Genomic DNA, 22412 nt, shown 5'->3' with positions numbered 1-22412 from the left:
TAGCTATTCCTATTTCTATTTTTGATTTTCCTATCTGGGAAAACCATTTAACTATTGGGAAAGCATTTAACTATTCAGTTCTCAGTTACTCCAAGCATAGAGGGATATTAAACCACGTACCATTTCCTCAACTGTGTATTGAGAATACACACCTTATGGTAAATAGACTGTTGGACACAAACATTTTACTGTTCAAAACAGTGCTAAAAATCAAGTAGTGTATTATTTGGGGGGTAACCCAATTTTTGTTTCTAATTTGTTGTTTCCTAAGAATAAAAGTTTAGCATGATGCTATCATTAAGTATATTCCTAAATTTAGATTTTCCCTCTTATCAAATGACTAGATACAGAGGTGAAAAATACTTCCTTAGTCAAAAATAGAGTACTAACTCTTTTTTTTTTTTTTTTTTTTTTGCGGTACACAGGCCTCTCACTGTTGTGGCCTGTCCCGTTGCGGAGCACAGGCTCCAGACATGCAGGCTCAGCGGCCATGGCTCACGGGCCCAGCCGCTCCGCGGCATGTGGGATCTTCCTGGACCGGGGCACAAACCCGTGTCCCCTGCATCGGCAGGCGGACTCTCAACCACTGCGCCACCAGGGAAGCCCAGTACTAACTAACTCTTGATATAGCAAAATAAAGATAAATAATAAAGATGTATGGCTGTAACTAATATACTCTTTACTTTCAGTTTCTTCTCTGTTGGAACCATTTCTAAAACATTTCTTACATTGCACTTAACATCCATACTTTCTCTTCTTGATTCAGTGAAGGATAGCCTGTCCCTACACATATGAGTCCAGACTTCCACATTTATTTGATGTTAGTAATTTTTGATTCTTCCTTCCCCTTTTGGCTGTTACTTCTGGGTATTAGGTTTTCTTAGTGATCACCCCCCTTTCCTCCCTACTCCATAATTCCTAATCTGTTGAAGCAGAGGAAGAACTTGAGGTTACCAGGGAAATACAGATACTGAGCTAGTAACTAACAACCTAAAGCAGCAGAATCGAACCTGAGGATAGTGCCAGTGCCAGGAAAATTAGAAAGAGGTACTTGAGCTTTCTGATGGCTAACTTCCTCCATTTTTTAATTTATTTTGGGGATCTTGGCTGGACCGGGGATAGTCAAGGATGACAGAAATACATTCTTAGATAACTGCAAAGATGAATAAGGACTGAGGTCTAAACTGTGTTAAACACTACCACATGCTTACTGGAAAAACAGCTGACATAAAACTATATAGCTATTAAGTAAGAAGATAAGCTTTAATAGGAATAAAGTTGAGTTTGATAAAGCAAGATAAAGTCAATCCCTATTTAAAGTCTGATGTTTTTTAAAAAATTTGACAACAGAATAAAATGCTTTTATGACTTACCTGCAAATCCTGAGCACAATACAGCAACAGCTATAGCACCAAACCCTAATAATGGATTCTGTTCCACCTGCAATAGTAATGTTTTAGAAGTTGTTTTCAGTGACTAGTAAACAGAATTCATCCAAGAGAACAAACAAATGAATACAAAAGTCTGTTTATAGCTCTGCGGAAAGTATGTGCCATATCAGACATGGCTATTCTATAGAGTAAGACAGGGCCAAACAAAAGGCCATCCCAGAGACAAACCAAAGTACTTACGTTAAAAACCTGTCCCTCAAATTATAGCCAGAGTAAACGCTTGATATAACGTGTGCCTACTTCCTAATAACAATGGGCACCCAAGCACAGAACTGTGCAGTCAGCCCGCCTCTTCATTTTAACTTCTGCCACCACAACTCAAGCTCTTATAGGATCAAGCATGGAAATGGTGGCAGTTTGACTTGTTTAATTTATTCCCTATCACCTACAGGATGGAGTAATGACATGTAAGATTTCCTACTTCACTGAATTTTTATCAAATATTAATAGCATGCCATCTGTGTACCAGATATACTGTTTTATATTCTAAATGAATAAAGATGAAGATGATAGCTTTGATTCTTAAATAGTTCATGGATGGGAGAGATTGACACATATATATAATCATAATACTTTGCTAACAGATGCAGGTATATGGGCCCCCAACCTATTGTTTCAACTGTATTTCCTCTTCCCTAAACTAACCATCAGGAGCTTTCATCAGTCTTTCTTCAGAGATAAATGTTATCTCAGTGGCAACACTGAAACTAAAGGGTTGAGACACGTGTCTGTAATATGACAAGCACATACCTTGTTCAAAATAAATAAGCCTGAGAGAAGGACAGTATTACTTGATGTTAAGTACCTGAGAGAGAGAGCTTGCTCTAAAATGTCTGCATGAAGATAAAAGGAGAAATAGATATTATGGACTAACAGTTCTCAAAGTATGGTCCCTGGACCGACTGCAGCATCATCACCTGGGAACTTGTTAGAAATGAAAATTGACAGGCCTCTCCCCAGACCTACTGAATCATAAACTATGGGGATGGGGCCCAGAAATCTGTTTAACCTTCCCGTTGAGTCTGATGTACACTAAAGTTTGAGAACCACTACTATAGACTACAACTGATAAACATGGATGCTTTCCTAATACAATCTACAAGGCCAGCATAGAGAGGAGAAAAAATAACGGTGTGAGATTTCATCTATCCCAACAACTGCTTGGAAGCTCAAGCTACTAAAGATAGTGTCTGACAAATTCCTGGTTGCTTTTCTGCCAGTTTAATCTCTACAGTTAGGAAAAATGGTGATAGACACTGCTTCTCTGGACTTAATTCTGACTGATAAGAAACTGCTGGGTGGGACTTCCCTGGTGGCGCAGTGGTTAAGAATCCGCCTGCCAATGCAGGGGACACGGGTTCGATCCCTGGTCCAGGAAGATCCCACATGCCGCGGAGCAACTAAGCCCGTGCACCACAACTACTGAAGCCTACACGCCTAGGGCCCGTGCTCCACAACAAGAGAAGCTACCGCAATGAGAAGCCTGCACATTGCAAGGAAGAGCAGACCCCGCTTGCCGCAACTTAGAGAAAGCCCACACACAGCAAAGACCCAATGCAGCCAAAAGAAGAAAGAAACTGTTGGGTGATGAAGTGGAAGTGATGGAAACCTAGGAAAATGGCAAACATGTCGTTTTAGCATGAGCAATAGCCAAACAGCATAGTTCAGAGACTTGAGCTCCAGTCCTGAATAAATCAAATTCAAAAACCTAAAACAATTCCATAGCTAGTGGGAGGATGGGTTAATAGGGTAAGAGTTTCTTAAGAATGAGATTCTAATGAACAGTAAAGAAAGAAATCAGTGTTACTAATTAAGGGCATCTTCAATGAATTCTCATAGGAACACTAAAAAAAAACAAAAAACTACAGTACACAAAACCAAGAGGAACGGACCAGGAGTTTTAGTATCAAAAAACTGAAAACAGTGTAAATGGAGGCTTGCAAAATTTAAAGAAGGCCTTTAAAAGTATGTTTAGTTTAGGAAGAAAAGAGTGAGTATGCTTCTTCGGCTAGATGACATGCTGTTAGATAGCAAGAAAATAAGAGTTACCCAAACCTAGTTTCCATTTTCTCTGTGAATAATGACTTTGAATGAATGGGAACTGAAGTCCAAGACATTGGTTTGCTGTTGTGAGAACACCTACCTAAATAAATTCAGAAGTATCTTGACCAAGAATAGTAGCAAATCAAGGTACTGATCACTGTTACCTCTGAAGAATAATAGGGCATAGAAGCTATGCCAGAAAATTTGCATTGGGCAAATACTGTCCTGATTTTCAAAAAGGCAGAGGAAAAGAAAATCTGCAGAAATTATAAACAGCGGCTTGAGACCTGTAAGGCGGCCCAGTACACTCACCAAGAGCACAGGCTCTGGAGCCATGCTGCCTGGATCCAAGCAAGGTTGAGCCATTGCTAGCTTTCTTTGCCTATCAGTTTCCTCATAAGAAAATGGAAATAAAAATACATGCCTCGTATGGTGGCTGTGAGCATAAGTGAATTAATGTATGTAAAGCGCTTAGAACACTGCTAGTATCCAGTGTGACACGTGACTGCAGCTGTTGTTATTACTGAATACCAGCGAAATGCTACAACAGGTGACTTGGAGAACTTTTGAAGAAACCATCAAGAGTGTAATGGTCATCACAAGAAAATGGTGTGGCTTCCATAAGAATACGACTTACCAAATTTTCTTACTGAAAGAATTCCTAGTGTAAGTGCTGAGGGGAATTCCATAGAGATAATGTTTAGCAAGAAATCTGACAGATTTGCATAGTATTTTTGTGAACAAGACAGAAATGTAGTGAGGATAACAGTAGTTCTATTCACAGCTGAGTGAGTGCTCATATAGCAAAGTGCTAATTAACAGAATAAAACCAAGCTAGACCAACAACCAGTATCAACTAGCCAGGCATATGAATAAGACATCCTAGAAACAGATCCTCCAGGCCTAGGCAAGTCTTCAGTTGACTGCAGCCCTAGCTGATATCTTGACTGCAACCTTATGAGAGACCTCAAGCCAGAATGTCTAAAAGAGGCCAGCTCAGGCAGGCACCTTCTAATTCCTGACTCATAAAAACTGTGAGAGAGAATGTTTCTTAAGCAAGGAAAAAGAAAAAAAAAGTCAAGCTAAAGAGAGTCTAGAGGTATAGCCACAGCTCTGGTCCTGTCCTGTCTAAAATTTTCAGAGAAGACCCAGAAGGCATAGGTGTCAAATCTGTAGAAAGCATAACATTCAAAGAAAAAGCTAACGATGGATAAGGACTGGAAAGTCCTCAAAGGCTCGAACAATAACCCAAAGCTAACAAGATGGGCTTAATAAATATAAACACATTTTGCATGTAGAAGCCCGCGGCACAAAACACATCTGAGACAAACTATTCGTGTGAAACAGCTACATGTGGTTGTGTAATCAGTTATATAATGGATAGCCTCCTCCAGCCAAAAAAAAACCTAATATAACCTTATGCTGATTTAACAAGTCTCTGGTATTCAGAATAAAGGAGGCAATTAGCGAACTATACCTCACACCACTCAGTCATTATCTGGAGACAGCGTGAACTTTTAGGACACACTGAGGAAAAAGAATGGATAAATGCACCTAGAAAAGAAATACGAGGCAATACTGGGGCACGAGCCAGGGATCATAAAGTCTCCAGAAGCCATATTATAGAAAGAAACAACAAGGTTGTCTCAGTGGGAGAGAAGAAAAGACAGGGAGGGTGGAGATGCAACATTGTTCTCAAACATTCAAAGGCTCATCCTATGGAGTTAGCAGGGATTTGAGTTACTCTGACAAGAACAAGGAACAATGAGAGGCAGTTACAGGAAGCTACATTCTGTTTAAAATATGAAAGAACTTTCTAGAGTGCTCCAAAAGTAAAATACTCTGCTTACTAAGCTTACTAAGCTTTTCACACATATTACCTAGGTGAGGTGACCCTTTTCTAAAGGTGTAGGGTGTTGCTGGAAGTTCATATTTAACTTTTAAGTGTTTGCCTTACTTCCCAAACAAATTCTTTACAGTTCTACATCTGAGTTGTACGTGCAGTGCATAGTTGATCAGTGTTTTGAAATGTCACCGAGAATATGAGCACGTTTAAACATCATGTAAAGACAATACATATTAATTTAAAACTCACTTTCTGGGGGAAAAAACTCTTCCACCAGGCCAGAAAGTAACTACCTAAAAAGGAGCTTTCTACTTTCACAAGCTCTGCATACATCCCCAGCTGCCTTATACTCCTAAGAGCACCATGGCCTTTCATCTGCTAAGAGTTAAAGAAGATTGTGCAGTTGCAGAGGGAAGCTCCCGACCTTCAGGTCCTTTACTGTAGTTCCACTTCCTACTTCTCTTTGGGAAAATAACCAATTAAAGCATACAATATATTAAAAAAAAAAAATCAGGTATGTACCTTAACATTTAACTCTTCAACTAAAAGTTAGAAGTAAAGGCACTTCTTGCCCTATTGTAGTTACCAGTTATTGGGAAAAACACTATTCTGTAAGACCCACTGCTGACAGTGGATGTATGTGCAAAATGATAAAAAATTTTGTGAGTTGCGGGAGAACATGAAAATTAGACGGGGAAAACTCTGCCCAGTGTTTCTGAGAAAATGTCTAAAAGAGGCCTAGAAGTTTTGAACACAGACACTGTGGAAGTTGGCACAACTGAGTTAATAGGTTAGCTGTTAACTGTGCAACTCTGGGTACGTGACTTCACCTCTTTGGACTTCAATTCTGTTATCCATAAAACGAAGGAGTTGCATTATATGGAGTTTTGAGATACCATCCATCTCTAACATAGTTTATGCATATTCTTCCTTTTCAGAAAGGAAGCCCGGAGGTATTACTCTCCTTGACAATAACATCACCCTAAGGGGAAAAAGGCGTATCTATATGGCAGAGGCTATGAATCATGCTCCATTCTTTTCTGTGTGACTGTGTGGAGTGCTCAGGACTCTGGAAAGTTCCCGTTTAGCTACAGTGAGCACTTAGCTTCTTACCACGACGCCTGTGGCCTGGGCTGGTCTCCACTGTACGAGGACGACTCCTCCACACAGCATAAAAACTGAAATCCACTGTAACCTGCTGAGCGTCCTGTTTAACATTAGAACGGTACATAGAGCAGTACAAGGAATCTTCAACTGGTACGTCACCTACCAACAAACAATGAACTCATCAGCTCGGTTTACATTAGACTCTGACACAAATGTATTATTTCTGATATGAACACAGCTGTAGAGAAAAATATTCAATAGTTTGATAAAGGGTTAGTAAAACATCTTTTCACCGTGAAAACATTTTTTAAGATTTTGCGCCTGCCATTATCATCTACTTCACCTACCTGGTATACTGCTGCATCCAGATTGCTGAGAGCCAGGAAAGCCATGTTGTTCTGCACAGCATACACTAAGGAAGGCACGCTCAACTTCATCAGTTCCTTGGGGCTCCCCAAGACATTTTCTCTTAAAGATGCCTTGAATCTACCCAGATTACCAGTTTCTCTTTGAAAACAAAAAGGGGAAATGAGAAGGGATGAGGAAGAAAATGAAAGCTCATCCTTTCTATTAGATACTGTCACACATAGGATAGCTACATTGTGTTATGTTCATTGATACTTATTTCTAGAATTTTTAACTGATTTTAGATTTATTAAAAGAAGCAAACCAGCAATGCATCCCCATAAAAGAAAAACAACTACAATCTTCATTTGGGAAAATATGACAATTAGGTTTACCACCCTCATCCTCTGGTCAAAGTTTCAGGGGCTTTTGAGTATATTAAACAATGAGAGTACCAGGAAACCAGAACTGCCGATATTACCTATAAAAAGTTAATGTAATCCCTGCCACTTTAACTGCCATTGCATCAAGTTCACCCAGATTATTTTTTAGATTAATCAGGTTGCATATGTATTTTTTAATTTTTAAAAGTACAATAGATTTTAATTGCAAACAAAAGAAAAAAGCGTTAGTAGTTATAGAAGTTACTTGGGATAGGAATTGAGTGATGCAGGTCAATATTATTTGTAAATTAATTCCGTGTTAGTGCAATATGGCAGACAATAAATCTTTAAATAAGCATATTCTCATAAAATTCAAGTATGTATCTGTATAATTTTGCAGGAAATCTGAATAATTTACTAATATCAGTAAGGTAAACTGTACCTGGAACATACATAAAGCTTACTACTTGAGTGCATATTGATTGATGCATGCTCTTAAGTATTCTTATTGTTCCTCAGGAGGAACTAGCTAATCTGGCTCATACTTCCCCCTGTTGTAAATCAGCTCACTTATTTCCTGAAAATACAAATCAAAGAACACTTTTATAAGCATTAACACCAAAAAAAAGTGCTACATCAAAAGGCTCCTAACTGCCCCTCACAAGATCCTTAAAAGGACCATAATACTTCGTTGGGAAGATGGAGCTATTTCAACTCACAATGAGCCTCTATATTTTGGGTTAACATTAGAATCAACAGTCACTAATTGGATATTTTCATATTTAAATAGTGCAAAAATAATTACCAAGTTCTGAGGAGGAGCAAAGAGTCCATAATGTCTAATTAACTACCCATGCCTTATCCACTGTAGAACACTCCAGCCCCCAAGAAAATAATTAAGACAGGAAATTTGGCCTAGGCCACAGAAACAAAAGATGCCCTTCTTAGTTACAGACCATACTTTGCTGCCAAAGCTACATGCTGAAAAGTAATGCACACAGCCTGGAGGGCGACTCTACACTCCATGCAGAAGAGGGAGAGAATGCCAGAAGATTACTGGGAAAGTCTGCATTGTAGAGTTTTCCAGATAGCTGAAGGTTGGCCCTTTACCCATTTACCATTCTTTTTTTTAACACAAATCTAAGATGTTCTATATAATTCTCCACCTCTTAAAAGAGTATAAAGAATAATTTCTCAAAGTTTTCCCTCAATTATAAAATTGAAGAGAAAAAAAGATTAAAATGAAAAAGAAGAATCACAGAGGTCCAACTCAAAGAACCGTTTTAACAAGGTGATATAATTGAACATTTTCTTTATTGTCATAATTCTCACTAGGAAACATGATGGCAGAGACATAAATCTTACAGGCTGTGTGAAGTACAGGACACTGCTTTTACTATATCATTACTTAATGCCCTTCCAAAATGCTGACTTCTATACTAATGTATCTTCAGAGTGGCTCCCTAAAGAACTACTGAGAGGTACCTGTTTGTACCTATCTTTCACAGTCCACCTCCTTCCATGTCCATTTATCTCCCACATACGATTCCTCAAGCTCTAGTTTAGTAGCCACTTATCCCTTCCCTAATCCCTAGCTATGGGCAATGCCATCTTACCTCCACTCCTTAGAGATACTCTAAACCCTCAATGGTATCAAATGAATTTCTGCCTATCCAGAGAACAGAGTTGATCTCTTTATCACTGGCTCTCTTTGCTCTGCTAGAATACAGGCTGCTTAAGGATCTAACAGCTTCTTCTATTAACCATGGCTGTACCAATAATCAAGGCTGCTGAGGTCCCTTTTCTCCCTGTCACTTTTATCTCTTCTCCCACTTTTCAGCTTTCACATCAAATGAAGGGCCTGCGAGACATCACCAGCCAATCTGAGTACTCCTTTCCTTCAACATGAAAAACGAGTAGAGTATGGTGTGTCCAGATTAACCTTCAGGTCTTTGGCTCTTCTGGCTATATCCTTTTTATTGGATACTTAGGAACTATTACTTCTCCACTGCCAGAAAGACTTTACTATCTTTTTCTGCTTCCTTCTCTAATGTAGATATAAGAGAAGCCAAGGTATACCAGAATGCTAACTACTGGAAAGCTCAAGCTTCACCATGGTACCTTAGAATTATATCAATATTATATAATTATAACAAGATATTTTGAAATAAGTTGCAAAAAATAGCAGAGAATGCTGAAAGAAATTGTAAAAAAAACAAAAGCTCAAAATAATTAATGATATTAGAAAGAGATTTAGGAGGTATAAGAAAGAATATAGGGGAATGTTACCGCACAGAAAGTTTTAAAGGAGGAGATAAATTATTTCGGTATTAGATTAAATCTTGCTTAATTTAATATATTTAATAAGAATACAGCTCTAAAACTTACAGTCTTACTCACTAAAGTTAAAAAAAGTAATAGCAATATATCTTCCAGAAAACATTAGTAATCATCTATCCTTTTGTTTTACTGTTAAGTAGACAAAGATAAATGATCAATTCTAAATATACTACAGCCTTGAATAGTGTTCTCTGAATACTAAAAAAACATAAAAACCAAAGACCACTTTTTCTTCCATTTTCCTGCTCTGATATTTTCTGGAAATCAAATCCCAAGCACTTTAATGAGTACCTTTTGTTAAAAACAAATTTATTGAATTTAATTATATAAATGACATTGTGAGATAAGAGAAAACGTGTGTATAATCAAAAAGCATACACTAATTTTTTTAGATATAGTCTGTCCCATTAAATTTACTCTTTGATTTTTATCACTGGAATAGAATCCATGTGCAACCTGTTGTTACCTCAAGGAATGCTGATGCTCCATGTTGATTGCAGAGAGATTCCGCTGCTGCAGCCCCCCCAACTTTCCTATCAACCAGCTGAAACCAATTCTTTCTGATCTATGTTTGGTCAAAAGTAGGCCTCATTCTTCCAGCTCCTGATCTGAGGAGAACTACTAGGAGGCCTGAAATCCTTGGCTAGGTTACCAAGGCACTGTGCAAAATGGAATAATACAGCAGAAGTTACTCATGAGTTTAAGAAATCTAAATTTCCCTTACAAATTTCTTATCATCTGCAAAGTTAATTAAAATTAACTCGCATAAAAGATTCTGGGAAGCTAGGTTTAAAAACCAATAATGAGGTCATTTGAGGACAAAAATACCCATCATATGAGGTACATGACTTTTACTTCCTCCCCATGACCCTAAACCCCTTACAGCATTGAGTACAAAGAGGCAGTCAAAATGTAAACTCAGCAAGAAAAACAGAATAGGGCTGGATAATCTATGACATAGGTATCTGAGAGCTTCATTCATTATTCTAGATAATACTATGAAACAGTAAAATAATCTTCTCCAGTCTTATCTGGATAAGTAGTACAAAGATTTAAGACGCATTTGGTTTATTACGAAACACACCCAAAGTGTATGTACATTTACACCTCCTTCTAGGTTTCTTTAGTCTTTACAGGCTGTGGTGGATAGCAAACAATAAAAAGTTGACTTTGTTCTAAGACAACATGCAGTGTTTTCATTTCCTTTTCACATCACAAATGACAGACTTAAATCAAAAGTATCAATTTTAATAGCTATGACAGGGTTTAGTAAAGCATACAGCTAACTAGCAATTTTCCTGTGAATTGTTATAGTAATTATTTTATGAAAAACTAAAATATTTTTAAATGTATTGTTTGATGTTTCAACTGGAATTATAACTTAGAAATTGGTAACTTAGTCAAATACTTAAAAAATAACTTACCCACATATAAAGCTTTTGCAACATCCAACTGCTAAGCTGCTCCCCTCCCCAAAAATAGGATTTATTAATTTCCTTTTCAATATAAAAGTGATCTGATGTAATTATACATGTACACAGCAGTGTATATAAAAAGATAATTATTACATCTTTGTTTTGTAGTAGCAGAAGACTGGACACACCCAAATGCCCATCAATAGAAACTGGTGTATGTGATACATCCATATAGTGGAATACCACACAGCTCTTAAAAAGAATGAGACAGATTTCTATGTACAGACATGGAACCATCTCTAAGATAAAACATTTAAGTGAAAAAAAAGTTAAAAACCAAAGCAGTGTAAACTGTATGCACACACAATGCATGTAATCGAACTCCCCAATCAGACTGTATAAACCTTAAACCTTATTTATCAAAATAAAGTAGCCATTCATTAATTCTTCCACACACTCCCCTTTTTTTCCTTGCAGTTCTAAATTAACTTTTGATTGAAACAAGTATAATTTCATATTCCAAAGATTACTAGAAATTGTAAGTAAAATCAACAAGGATGGTGGAAAACTCCAAATTAATTACAAACAGAAACCAAGAAAAGAAAAAACAACCCTGTCAGTTTTTTTAATGAATACCAAAATTACACGGAAGGAGAAAAATAGAACTAACCCAAGTATTCTAAGACACAGGCTTTTTACTATATGCTCTAAAACTAAAGGCAAAAAAAAACCTACATACAAATACTGAACTTTAGTTAGTAGGTTTGCTTTTTCACAGATGTATCTTAGAAGTTCTGAGTCTACTTATTATGTATTCTAGGACTGAGCAAATAAGTAAATATCTTGAGGATAATGGAAGTCAAACTCACCACCATTGGAAAAGGGAAAAGTTGCAATGAACTCTGTGGTACTGGATCAGAATTGCAGGTATCAAATAATATATTACTCATAGTTGTATACACAAACACATATATACAGAAACAGAGAAACAGACAGGTATGTATGTATACACATACATGTTACCTAGCTCTGGCTACTGAAAGGGCCCAGAAGTTATGATACCCCCAGTAGCAATGTGCACACCTCATGTCTAGATTCTGGTTTCTAAATACCATTTTGGGAAAAAAGGAACAAGGCTTCTTAGAGAAATGTATGATTTTGGGATTGGGGCAGGGAAAGTATAAGATAAGCTATGAACATCTTGCTATGCTAAAAAGAACCTGCTCAAAGATGGATGAAAATATGTAAGTGAAAAAGAAAAGAAAAGAAACAGGAGGAACCTTGAAGATGATCCCACTGTCCAAATCTGGGACAATTTGAGCATCGAAATAAATGATAATAATGGATTCCAGCAAATATAATAAAATAATCCATGAATCTACACTGAGAGGGAGAAGGACACGTAGCGGGGAGAGAGAGGAAGAGGGAGAGAAGGGAGTTTCTTAGAGTAGAATGCCAACCAATAAATGTATAGAGAATGATGGAACTGGGAAATTACCATTTGGCAACATCAAAGAACAATAAAAATGATGAGAAAGAGGATATATACCTAGTTTCAAAGATTCTCTCCACATGATACTTAATAGTTACAAAGAGAAAATTGGTAACTTTATCTGGAGAAACCTGGCAGGCACTACCTTAATCAAGGAATCAAAGTTAAATCACCAGTAATGGGGCAAATGGATATTATGTGCTTCGTGATACACTGCACTGAGAAAGACATATCATTTCTATGATATTCCTGACCAAAACCCTAAATTTAATCATAAGAAAGCAATCAATAAACATAAACTGTGGGACATTCTACAAATTAAATGGACTATGCTCTTCAACAATGTCAAAGACAAGAAAAAAAGATGGAGGAACTGTCTCAGATTAAAGGCAGCTAGAGATATAATACTACTGTAAAGTGTGATTATTTTACTGTTAAAGGACATCAGTGGGCAACAAAATTATCTAAGGTCTATGAATTAGATAACAGTATTGTATCAATACTAATGTGTCAATTTTGATATTCTGTTATTATGTAAGAGAATGTCCTTGTTTTTAGAAAATAGGCACTGAAGAATTTAGGGACAAAGGGGCATCTTGTGTAAAACTTGCTCTCAAAACATAAAAACAATATACACCCACACAAATACACTGCAATCAAGAATATGGTAAAATTTAGGGCTTCCCTGGTGGCGCAGTGGTTGAGAGTCCGCCTGCCGCTGCAGGGGACGTGGGTTTGTGTCCCGGTCCGGGAAGATCCCACATGCTGCGGAGCGGCTGGGCCCGTGAGCCATGGCCGCTGAGCCTGCGTGTCCAGAGCCTGTGCTCTGCAACGGGAGAGGCCACAACAGTGAGAGGCCCGCGTACCGCAAAAAAAAAAAAAAAAAAAAAAAAGAATATGGTAAAATTTAACATTTGGAAATAAAAACTTAAGAGAAAAAACAAAAAATAAAATTATTGCTATTACTGAAATGTCTAACAATGCTACTAAATGCTTATCTTTGCCCTAGCTAATCACAAAACAGCTCAATTATTTTGTTCTAAAATACTTATAATTTGAAAATTAGAAATCAGGGAACTTGCCTTCGAATCCTCACTGCCAGTCACTTTCTAGGTACCTTTGGCAAATGAAAACTTCCCTCAACCTAAGATTTCTCACCATAGAAGATGAAATAATAGCTAAGGCTAAAGCAGTGGCACGAGAATGAAATGAAAATTAGCTGTGTTTACCTGCATGTTTCCCTCACCTGTTTTTAAGGGGAGACGGGGAAGAATGTTTCCTTAACACCTTCACTCTCTGGCAGCCTGCCATTCTCAACAGCAACAATCCTGAATGTCTGAAGGCAGCAAACTTAGTTGCTGCAATCTTAAAAGAGGATGTTTGGCACTTTACATAACATATTTTGACAGTGATTAACAGCTGGTATTCCAGAGTGTAGTTACTTGCTTTCTAAAGAAAAGAAGTTAGATATCTGCTCATTAGGTTTTCAAAAATTCATTTTTCACAACTGTCCCCCAAAGAAGCATTATTCTTTGATTTTTCTAAGGCAATTTAAACTTATAACATTATATATTATAGCAATAGTGCTAAAGTGCTGGCTAGTGTCCCTTAGTGCAAGAAAGCTGTGATGTGCCTTATGGAGAAAATACATGTTAGATAAGCTTTGTGCGAGCATGATTAATAGTGCTGTTGGCCCTGAGTTCAATGCTAATGAGTCAACAATACGTACTAAATAAGGTGTCTTTAAACAGAAACATGGTTATATAGTGATCAGTTGATGAAAATGTTGTGACCAGAGGCTCACAGGAACCTATCCCTGTATTTCCTCTAGGAGCAAAAGTTCAGTATTCAGTAATTCAGTGTCTGTGGTAACTACTGAGATAGTAAGAATCAAGTCACCAAACCCATCACCAAGTCCTATAGATTCTACTTCTAGAACATAACTCAATTCCATTACCTTCATCACCTGCTCTGTCATCATGGCCACAATCCCTGGGCTCTAATAAGCTCCCTTACTTCCAACTCTTATACCCTTCCAATCCATTCTCCTCAAAGGAATCAACAAAGTAACTCAAAGTAATGTGGGTCACCATGTTAGTCCCTGATTTAAACCATTCAGTGATTTTCAATGCACTTGAGATAAAATCCAAAATCCTTTACAGGCCCATAGAATTACTCTTGATACCCTGCCGACCTCTCCTGCTTCATCTTAGCACCACTCCCCTCTCACAGCACTCCACATACACTGATTTGTTGTTCTTCAAACACACTGTTCTCTTTACCTTCTCTCTGCTCTTCTCTTGCCCAACTTCGATTCAATCTTCAGGTCTGGGTTTAAATGTACTTCCTCAGAGAGGAAGCCCGCAACATTTTCACTGGGTATGTTTCCCACACAGCTATGCTTTAGTTTCATTAACGATTGTCTCATGACATATTGCTGAAGAAGCTGAAGATGCAATCACGATATCCTTTCATTTCATTCCGTAGCTATCAACCTGTGACCTCATGGGTAAAATTCTCCTTTCTCTATCACTCTTTTATCATTCCAAGAGATTAACATTTTTCACAGATGCCCTCTTAAAAGTAACCCCTTTGCTCCAAGAAATAAAATATTTTCTTGTTATGAATAGCAGGTATTCCATTCTACCAATGTGTTTTGAATAAGAACATGATAATTTGCCAACATGTTTCTCCATAAAAATTACATTTGCTTTAAAATCCAGTAATTTCAAATGCATTTCACTTCTTTCATGCTTTATGATTTTCCAGTGCTTTTTCCACTTGGAAACTCGCTGTGTTTTAAATGATTCTTCTTCACAGCCAAATTCTTGTTAGCCATGTAGTGTCAAATGCCAACCACCAAAACTCTGTGTCATAATACTTTACTTTGTCCTGACTGTCCCTGGTCTTGTGTACTCTGCAGGTAAATGTTCATAAAAGAGCCTCTACACTATGCAGGTGACATACACAGTAAGTGATTACTGGTGATAATCATGATGATGAAGTACAGTATTTAGTTTTCCACACTGTTGCTATTTCAACACCATTATTGGGACTTGTCTGGTGAACTCGTGGCAACTTTTCTGCTTTCATTAATATTTTGATATAATTTCCAAAAACGTTTCCACAAAACAAACTACAACTGACCATATCCATAACACTGAATAACTTAAGAATAGCAAGCAATGCAAAGCTGAAAAAGCATCAAAATAAAACAAAAAGTCATGCAGACAGGTTAGCAGGACACTAGCCCAACTGCTGAGTTAAACCAAAGGCCTCATTGCTTTTCTGCACATTGGTTTTTAAAGTCTTAACAGTTAACGAAACAACAAAACCATGATCTGATCTTACAGTTTAAAATAGCTGATTTCATGCTTGACAGCCCTATTTCATTCCTGGGTCATAATTTTTTCTCCCTAAGGAAGCTGGGGAATAAGGAGAAGAAATGTGTTCCCCTATTCCCCTTTTTCCAATATCGCCATTTTTGTTTTAAAAGAAGTTAAGCCCTAAGATTTTATTAATTTATTAACGCTTAAATTGTTATATGGATGTTGTTCTAGAGCTTCAAGCAGATTTTTTCCTTTGGAACACTGCCTTTTAAAGTTTTAAAGGTACAATAAAGCCCCTCCTTTACCTGACATTATGCAGAATAGTGGAAGCCAAATTTCCTTAAAAATGGATCTTGTTAAGTAAAAAGCTGTGAAAGGTCTGAGGTTTTACCCTACTTGCAACCTAACAAGTTAGGCTGCCACAGTATCTCTGCCTACAGGATAAATTTTAAACACAAATTTTCTATTAAAGCTTTCCACCATCAAGTCTCAAGTTATTTTCTGTTCTTTCCTCCTTTCCCAAGCCAGTTTTAGAGTATTTTTTTCTGATGGTTATTTGTAATAATGTGTGTGTTTACTAGTTCATTTTCGGTCTCTTCCACTGAAACTAAGTTCCAAGCAAGGAGAAACCATATCTACTTCATTCATACCTGTATATCCAGCACCTATGATAAAACTGTCACACAGAAATCACTTAATAAATATTTGTTAAATGAAATTTTAAAGTGTTTAAATGTAATTTAAACCTACATACATGCTATTCCTCACTACTTCCCACTCTCACCAGCCCACATCTTGAAACCTAGATGAATTCACCCACCCACATGACCCAGATGGGTCCCCATCTCATAAATCGTTCCCCAAGTAATTTCCTACCAGATTTTATTTAATTCTCACAACCCTATTTTCTCCAATTAAGAAATGAAGAAACTATACAACATAACCCAAAGCTCACCTCCTGTTGTTTCATTTTCTCTTGTCTCTTGTTGCTGTTTTTCTCTCATCCACAGACTATGGCTGTTTTCCTGTCTTGAATGGACTCTGACCCCTAGTTTTATAGACTCAGTGTCTAGAATTTCCCTTTTCAGCCCCATAAACTCACTGCATGTATTTCTTTATTGGTGGTGAGAAAGTCATCTGATTTTTATCAGACTTAAAGTATTCCAGTCTATGAATAATATAATGTGGGAAATGAAAACAGACAAGCATAAAACTATTGGGCTATGGGCAGGACTGAAGACTTACAACATAAACTTTAAGAAAAGAAGAAATGAAGAAACTAAAGCTCAGAGAAGTTAAGGAATACGTGGAAAGTCATAATCCCAATGAGTCTAGGACTAAAATTAGGTCTGTCTCACTCCAAAGCCCCTATTCTTAACCCTCTCTTATACTGCATCCTTGGCTAAAACGATTTTCATAGGATGTTACCGATACAAAACCCAGTGCTGCCACATAGTAAAAGTATAGCAAGGGAGGAACCTCAGATGCTGTATAGATAAAATAGGGGTAATTATAGTACTTAACCTAAAAAATATATAAAGATTAAATGAGATAACTAATGAAAAGCACTTAGCACAGTGCCTAACACTTAATACAGGAAACACTCAAGAAATGTTAACTAGGGCTTCCCTGGTGGCACAGTGGTTGAGAATCTGCCTGCTAATGCAGGGGACACGGGTTCAAGCCCTGGTCTGGGAAGATCCCACATGCCGCGAAGCAACTAGGCCTGTGAGCCACAACTACTGAGCCTGCACGTCTGGAGCCTGTGCTCCGCAACAAGAGAGGCCGCGATAGTGAGAGGCCCGCGCACTGTGATGAAGAGTGGCCCCTGCTTGCCACAACTAGAGAAAGCCCTTGCACAGAAATGAAGACCCAACCCAGCCACCAATCAATCAATCAATAATAAATAAATAAATGATAAATAATAAATAAATTAAAAATAAATAAATAATAATAAATAATACAAATAAATAAATGTAAATAAATAAGCCAAGCATTTGAAGCCCTTTAAAAAAAAAGAAATGATAACTATAATTATCATAATATTCCTCTACAACAGAAGTCAGCAAATCTTTCCTGTAAGAACCAAATCGTAAATAGTCTAGGCTCTGTGAGCCACCATACTGTCTCTGTTGCAACAAAAATAAGCAGCAAACTGGATTTGGCCAATGGGCCACAGTTTGCTAACCCCTGCTTTAGGGTGGAATTCTTCAACTTCGGCACTACTCATATGTGGGGCTGGGTAATTCTTTGTTATGGAGTGCTGTCCTGGAGGACAGGACATTGTAGGACATTTATCAGCACCCTTGGCCTCCACCTACTTGATGCCAGTAGCATCCCCCAAGTTGGGTCAACCAAAATAATATCTCCAAGGGAGCAAAACTGTCCTGAGTTGAGGAAGACTGCTCTAAAGCAATCAAACATACAAAGATGTAGCTTGAATCTTCTGATAAAGAACATAACTGAGTAAAAAATTAATAACTTAACACACTAAAAAGTATTTATACTCACTTAGCTAAAATTCCCACACTTAGCAATAACTTTATAACTTCTGTGATACACACGGCTGTGGTTGAAAAGTAGAGTTCTTTGTCTGATGTCCTTGTGTATCTTAAAGCTATGGTGTAAGTTGCAGCCACCAGGGTCATCACTGCCAAGCAGTATAACTTGAATAATAAATTGACATTTTCTGGAAAATACGTGCAACAAAGATATTATTTAGTAGACAATATTATGTATATAAAAGTTAAGCAGTGTTATACCTCAAAATGCCTTCAATTTCAAGCACAAAATACGTTTAAAAATTTATTTCAAAACAATATTTTCCAACTACATGAACAGAAACAAACATACACACACAAAACACAGCTGACTTTAAGTATCAACTGGTTAGGCATAGATTTTGTTCCTGGGGAGGGCTTAAGTGCAAGGTTATATGGCATAACTAACTCTAGTTTAGGATGTTATAAATCACATACTTTATATATCTTTATAATTCATACTTGTGAAAGCAAAACACAAAAGCAAGATGAAAACGATTACTGCAATGTATGTTCTAAATAGAGAGACAACAGAAAGAAAACAAAAGGAATAACGGAGTGATAAAATAATATAGAACTTCATCATAATAAAAAACAAATTACATCCAGCCTCTCATTTCATAGCATTCTAAGAAAGATAATTCATAACACCATAAAAAAGAGTATTAAGAATGAAGTTCTGTAAAACTTGAAATCCAGGAAATATACACAACTTATGAACACTCAATTTAAGAACTTCTTGCAAGTATATCTGAGCAGCAGTCATCACTCAGGTGCCAGGGCCGGTCCAACACCTTCAATAAAACCACAAGCACCGGTGTACCAGGGCTCCTTCCATTCTCCCAGCCCTGCTCTGAGACTACCATCACCTAATGCTCAAACTATGTCTACTTTCTTTACCCACTTCACACCTCTCTCATCCCCAGCTACCTGTAACCTTTCAAATCTAAGGCACATGTTAAACAGGGATCAGCAAATTTTTTCTGTAAAGGGCCAAGAGTAAATATTTTAGGTTTTTTAGGCCACAAGGCAAAATCAAGGATATCATGTAGGTACTTAGGTGACAAGACAGAAAATATACTTTCACATTTAATTTATATTTAATTGGAAAAATTCAAAATATAATAATTATTGAGTACAATGCTTTACAGTATTGAGAAGAAGGGAATTCTATGGGGTGCGTGGGTGATATTTTGCTTCATTGGTCTTCAAAGTTAGGGATCCATCAGATTAATTACAAACATTCACCTGTAAAAACCATTCTTAGCTGATAGGCCATACAAAAACAAGTGATAGGCTGGGTTTGACCAATGGGCCATACTTTGACAACCTGGGTTAAGAACCAGAGGTACAGGGGGTAACTCTGGGCTGCTACTGTAACTACATTACCCCTATGTACACTTTTGTTCACCACTTTGGCAGCCTAACCACAATTCAAAGGTGACTTGCACAGGAAAATAAAGTAGGAGTTTCAAATAAGTTATATGGTAAGGTAGAAACTCACTAGGAAACAGATTATTCAATATAAATATTTTTCCCTGGGTGAATTAAAGAATTATTTGTAAATTTCAGGCAGATTTTTTAAATTACATTAGGTCTTAACTGAAAAGTAATATGGTAAAATAGAAGAAATAGAGCTTCTCCGCCTAAACTTTCTTTCCAATAGATCTGAGGACCCAAAAAGCAATGTTAATGTAAAAGGGATTGAAGGAGATTCCTATAATACTTTGCTTGCTCTAAAACTTTCCTACACAGGAGGAAATGTAAAACTTAAAAAATAAACAGCAGTACAGGAGAAAGCATTTCCCATCTTCTTGATCGGGGGTCAGCAACCTACATTTCCTCTCATTTTTATATGACCTGCAAGCTGAGAATAGTTTTACATTTTTAAACGGTTGGAAAAAAGTTTTTCGTTAATCTTTTGGGATGTGTGAAAATTATATGACATTCAGATTCAGTGTCCATAAAAAACGTTTTACTGGAACACAACTACGCTCATTTGTTTCTGAACTATCTATGGCTACTTTTTTTTTGCCGGGCAACAGCAGGATGAGTAGTTATGACTGAGACCATCAGCTGTTAACAGAAAAAGTTTACCAGCCCATATCCTAGATTATCAATACTTTCATAAATAAGAGATGTTAGGATCGCCAAACTAAAAACTACTTTATTTTAGCTCTTATATAGGTTCCTGATTCCAAAACAACATAGTGAATGTTTAACACTTTGAAAGTACACCTCTTAGAATCGTGATTAATGGGAATATAGATGATATTCTTGAAAATAACTACTGATGGAAATAGAAGCGTAAACAAATAAGTTTAGATATTTGTATAACATATAGGGCTTTGGTATAGAATACCACTTTCAAAACATATAATAAACTTTTTAAAAATACTTAATGCTTTTTTAAGCATTATTTTCTCTAATTTCAGCTTACCATTAGATCAAAATATCTTCTTCACTCCAGTCATTAATTCTCCAATATGAAAGTTCAATTATTAGCAATTTCAGTTTTTTTTCAGGGTAATATCAAAAGTCCATACAGAGACTTCCCAGGTGGGCCAGTGGTTAAGACTTCGCGCTTCCACTGCAGGGGGCGTGGGTTCCACCCCGCATGCCCAGAGGCTCCACCACGAGAAAAAAAAAAAGTCCACAACTCAACTGCATTATTGAGTGGGCACACTGGCACATCAGCACTGTTTTCTCCTTCTCACAAAGTTCCCATTAGCTCCCACGCAGTATCTGTTTTTGTGTGGAAAATGCCCCCCAAATGAAATTTACAGTGTGGAGTTAAATCTTTTGCTCAGTTATACTTTACTATATTTTAGAGGAGACATTATTTGTAACACCTGAGAACCTGGAAATTCATTAAGTCCCAGATAAATAAATCCTTTGTGAATATCAGGAAGCTCAGGAAACTGCAATTTTGTATTACACATTTCTAGTGGGCATATATAAGATTTATAACATGACCCAGGCACAGCAAATATGTATTGGCAGTAAACCTAAATCTGTAAATTGTGGCAACTATTTCAGATAATGATTCGACTTATGTAATTCTGAACTTGCCTTCACCATTAATCTCGCTATTCCCATTTTATGTCAGTTATCAAAACAATTCTACTTTTTTCCCTTTACTTCCTGTGTTGCTACAAAAAGACTTAAGGTTGGGCTTATTTGAAAAGCAAATAAGAGAAGCATATGCAACTACAGACAGTACCCCCTGGGCAGGGCCTGAATAATAAACGTGGCCTCTTCAACCAGGAAAATAATTTGGTACCCATGCAAAAAGCTATTCTTTAAATATTTGCTCAACTTTGTTCAGAGGTAAAGCCAAGAGCTCTACGAAAGAAGGGTGGAGAAAGAGTGTTGCCCAACCTCTCCTAGCTACTGCTCTACCATTCAGAAATTCAGCTCTCGTCCTTACTTACTTACCGGACTCAGCAAAGCAGAAGTGCTGCGGAGTTAATCAGACTCACCCTCACGAAATGGCAATTAGTCATCAAACAGTATTACTCTAATGTGCTATCCCTGGGGAAGGGGGCGGGGGAGTGGATCTCGCCCCACCCCTCCGGCAAAATATCAAAGTATTCCTTCTAACAACATACAACATTCTCCTTGGAAGTAACTCTGTTAACGACTGCTTTCTCCACCTCGTTAGGGCTGCAATGCTATTTTAATGCCCCAATGATGTTTTTAGTGGCTGTTACGTGGCCCAGCCGCTGCTTAGGCTCTGCACCCGGAGCATGCCCTTATGCCTCTGTGCATCCTAGGGCAGGAGGCGCAGCGGAGACAGCAGCCGCGGTGACCCCGGCCAGAACAGAAACCGATCCTGCCTCCCGCTGGGTGATGCGTCTCCAGCCCCGCACCTGCGCCCCGGCCCCTCGCCGGGTCTGTCTGAATTCGGTTCCCACCCACTGCCAACTCGTCGAGGCAGGCGCAGTTTCGGGCCGCCGAACTGTCCATCGCGGAGTACGCCGCGAGGAAGGCAGCCGCAGTGGGAGGCTGGCTGCCCCGCACTGCCACGAGCGGCGGCGGCGCGCGCTCAAGCCCGAGAGCGGCTCAACACAAACTCCTGCTGCCCGACGCCCCGGCCTGGCCCCTGGGCCCCAGAGCCC

General features: G+C 37.9%; 2 protein-coding genes across 8 annotated transcripts in view; one reads left to right on the top strand and one right to left on the bottom strand.

Moving 5' to 3' along the window:
* The window catches only part of RARS2 (arginyl-tRNA synthetase 2, mitochondrial), a 95844-nt gene extending 89111 nt beyond the window's left edge, over positions 1-6733 (top strand). For 3 of the 4 annotated variants that reach the window (XR_012324738.1, XR_012324737.1, XM_073789418.1), the window contains one exon: positions 6279-6733. The gene's annotated coding sequence lies outside the window, so the exon portion shown is untranslated. The other variant, XR_012324739.1, reaches the window with a different exon arrangement.
* SLC35A1 (solute carrier family 35 member A1) overlaps positions 1-22412 on the bottom strand; it is a 41616-nt gene that overhangs the window by 4514 nt on the left and 14690 nt on the right. For 2 of the 4 annotated variants that reach the window (XM_073789420.1, XM_004321221.4), the window contains exons 2-5: positions 18263-18440; positions 6795-6954; positions 6454-6606; positions 1374-1440 (exon numbers count right to left, since the gene is read on the bottom strand). In XM_073789420.1, coding sequence (XP_073645521.1) covers positions 1374-1440; positions 6454-6606; positions 6795-6954; positions 18263-18440 — 558 coding nt within the window. Of the gene's footprint in view, positions 1-1373; positions 1441-6453; positions 6607-6794; positions 6955-7617; positions 7753-18262; positions 18441-22412 lie in introns of those variants that run through there. The other 2 variants (XM_019929404.3, XM_019929405.3) reach the window with 2 other exon arrangements.

The sequence above is a fragment of the Tursiops truncatus genome, chromosome 12 (genome assembly GCF_011762595.2).
Source record: "Tursiops truncatus isolate mTurTru1 chromosome 12, mTurTru1.mat.Y, whole genome shotgun sequence".
Classification (NCBI taxonomy): domain Eukaryota; kingdom Metazoa; phylum Chordata; class Mammalia; order Artiodactyla; family Delphinidae; genus Tursiops; species Tursiops truncatus.
This window is presented reverse-complemented; position numbering and strand designations above follow the sequence as displayed.